Genomic DNA, 3,361 nt, shown 5'->3' with positions numbered 1-3,361 from the left:
AGCGTGTTGGCTGACTACCAACTCCACCGCCTTGTTGCCAGGGAAACACGCATTCATGGTAGCTCTTTTTTTTTTTTCTTTTACCACCCCTCCCTTTTTCCTCCCCTGGAGGATCATATTTCAAGAGTGTCAGCAATCCGGTGTGCTCACACTGCTGCCTTTCAGCTAAAAGCTTTTTGTGCTGCCAGTGGAGCAGAATGGAGGGCAAAAGAGAGAGGATGGGAGTGGTTAGCAAAGAGGGGAGGGAGCCAGGGGGATAAAAAGGGCCCTCTCTCACCGTTGCCAAGGCAACTTGATGTCACGGTGACATCACGCAGTATTAAAAGCTTTTAACCGGATTTCTCTCCTGCCTTAGGCCCCATTTTGAGTCCTCTTTCAGCTAGGCTAGGGGGAAGGGCAGAGGCAGGCAGGACGGCTGTGGCTGTGCATGCTCTTTTGCATGTATCCCTCCTTCCCTGCAGACTCAACCCAGCTCTTATAACAGTAAAAAGACTTTTAAATTCATGCTCTAAAGCTCCCACCTTTGCAAAAACAAAAAAAGAAAACGAAAGAAACCCACAGCCAGCTCAGGCCAAGACAGAGACATAAAGACTCCAAAATGGCAGCAGACGATAGTTTCAGCTACCTGATGCCAGGTCACAACGAGAAACACAGACGGGCCCCGAACTGGACCGACGGCGAAATGAAGGCCCTCCTATACGTGTGGGAAGAATTTCACAACGAGCTGAAAACGAGCAAGAGGAACGCCAAGGTTTACGAGAAGATGTCCCAGAGGTTTTTCCAGCTCACTGGAGAGCAACGCTTCAAAGAAGAGATTAAGATGAAAATCACTAACATGTCCTTCCAGTTCAGGCAAGTGCTCCACGTCCTACAGATGTACCTACTCACAGGTCCAGATGATGCATGGATACTATAAACCAAATCGGAAAAAAAATCTTTCTTTGCTCCTACAGGCGACTGAAGGCCACAGCCAGCGAATCAGGCGAGACGCCGGACTGGCCTTACTACAAGGCCATCGAGAAGATTCTCTCCAAGCCGCTGGAGAACGGCAGGGTGAACTCGCTGGAGTTTCCGGCCCCGGCCGGAGGTCCATCCACTTCGTCCCAGTCCACAGACAACCCCTTGCCCCAGTCGGAGGAGGGTGTGATTGGCTTCCTGCCAGAGTACACTGGCTCATCAGATGACATGGACATAAAACAAGAGTTGGACTCTTTGAGCTCAGACAGCGAGCACATGCTGGGCTCCAGGTAACATCAAGACTAAACACCTCATATGAGTGTGTTTTTATCATAAGGCAAAGCAACACATTTTTAGCTTCTTTTAAACTATTCAGCTTATTATTACTTTTACTACAAGGACAACGACAATTGTTAAATATGAGCGCCATTCCTAAAAATCTATATATCAAGACTTACTTTTAGAAAACGTAAGTCTTCATGTATCTATGCTTTACTAAATATAGATAATATAAAAGTCCTCTGTTAAACCTAAATATTTCCATATTCCTGAAAAACACAAAGTAGTTTGTTGCTGGTAGAAAATAAGACAGATCTATAAAATGATGATAAAAAGACATTTAATATTTTTATCTTAGATTTAGCTTTAAAAATGTTTATACCCTTCCTATATACCCGTTATATCCACTTCTGCATTCTTGGTTTTGTATTTCCAGTGACATTTTTATGATTTTTTATTTTTTTTTATGATGGCTTCATCTCTTTGGACTTTGTTTGCTTTCATAAAATAATTTGGCCCTGCACTTGACCATTTCCGGAGGAACATTAGTTTTTTTTTCTTATTTTGCTAATGGAGAAAAAAACGTGCACGTATTTAAATTCATACAACATTTAGAAAAATATAGCAATTAAATCAAAGATCACAACATTTATAAAAAATAATCAAATTCAATGAGGAAGGTAACAAAATTTTATCTGAAATGGCAAAAACCGGAAAAGGGGAAGAAATAATAAAATGCAAAAATATGGTTTTATTCTGTAAAAATTTGTTAATTGCTATAAAAGAAATTATGAAAGATAAAGATGCATAATACATTTAACCAGAAGCCAAAGTGAATAAATCTTTTCTTTAAAAACTGCAGGGTGAACATGTGTCTACACATAACTAAACAGGAAATTAAATGGAATCTTAGGCCAGACAATCTAAAGGACTCTACACCAAAACAATGCAAGGATGTTCACAATAATGGCCCGGTGGTGCAGAATTTAAAAATAGAGTGCAGATAAAATGAAGGATGGTAAATCTCTCAGCTTTTACTTGTCCATTTTTGGCTTCATCTATATGAATTCAATCTTGATAGTTATTGTTCTTTTAAAGCTCATTCTGCTTAAAATCTTCATAAATTTACTCCTCTCTGGTCCTCAGCTCCCATCCTGTCTCATTTAGAAAGAGGCGTGCCAAAAAATATCTGTCCCTGAAGAGGAAGAAGCTGCAGGTCATGCAGGCCATGCTTCAGCAGCACAAGAAGTCCAGCCAGGCCATAGAGGAGACGTGCAGGGAGCTCCGTCGGTCCATGCACCAACAGAACCTTCTGCAGGTCCAGTGTCTGCAGCTGCAAGAGAGGATGATGAACCTCCTGGAGAAAATGATCCAGCTTCCCAGCTCTACGTCAGCAGTTTGGAGTCAGAGTGGCGCAAAAGATCCAGGGAAACCTTGAAGGGCTGGGAAAGCATCACGGAACTCCCCAAATTATAGGAAAAGCAGGCTGCTTTACTTTAGGCATCAAATTAGGTTATTATTACATTAAAATCACATAATAACTGTTAGAACACTGCAGATAAGACTACCACAAAGATATGCTTTTAAATGTTTTGTGGGGGTGTCTGAAATGTAATTCTAAAAGAACTGTAAAGACTGTTGTTTAAATCTTAGCAACCACTGTTAGTTCGATTTGAATGTAGCCTTTTTTTAGACTAGAAACCGAGTCTCGGTAACTTGCCAAGTATTCAATTAAAAGAACTAAAAACAGCATTTGAGAATCCAGTCTGTTTGTTCCTTCTGCCTCTGTGATTCCTGTCAGGAATATCTTCTTACATCAAATGAGACACAGCCAGAATCTAACTATTCACAGCACAAATTCATTCAGGATTCAAGGATCTCTTTATAAATCTTCAGAGAAAGCCTTTTTTGGAAATTCTTTCAGATAATTGAGATCATTTCAGATAATAACTGCAGTAATTGCAGTTTACCTCAGCAATACACATCTGAATTTTGTTATTAAAGCATTCAAAGTGCTGCTTATTCAGGTGGAATAAAAAAAAAAATGCAAAATCTGATATTTTTTTATTTTTTTTATTTTTTTTTCCCGTTTGATCGCAGAGGAATCATTTAAAAAGCTACACTA

The 3,361-nt window shown here is 40.0% G+C and overlaps 1 protein-coding gene across 1 annotated transcript; it reads left to right on the top strand.

The window, feature by feature from the left end:
• The first annotated feature begins 244 nt into the window (after positions 1-244).
• msantd1 (Myb/SANT-like DNA-binding domain containing 1) lies at positions 245-2,988 on the top strand. Its single transcript, XM_038309120.1, has 3 exons — positions 245-852; positions 954-1,247; positions 2,383-2,988. Exons 1-3 carry the CDS (start codon positions 599-601, stop codon positions 2,672-2,674), a joined length of 840 nt encoding a protein of 279 aa, XP_038165048.1. The 5' UTR covers positions 245-598; the 3' UTR covers positions 2,675-2,988.
• The last annotated feature ends 373 nt before the right edge of the window (positions 2,989-3,361 follow it).

Source organism: Cyprinodon tularosa, unplaced genomic scaffold (assembly GCF_016077235.1).
Source record: "Cyprinodon tularosa strain WSP-4 unplaced genomic scaffold, ASM1607723v1 ctg658, whole genome shotgun sequence".
Classification (NCBI taxonomy): Eukaryota; Metazoa; Chordata; class Actinopteri; order Cyprinodontiformes; family Cyprinodontidae; genus Cyprinodon; species Cyprinodon tularosa.
Note: the sequence above shows the minus strand (reverse complement) of the source record. Positions and strands in the feature narration are given on the sequence as shown.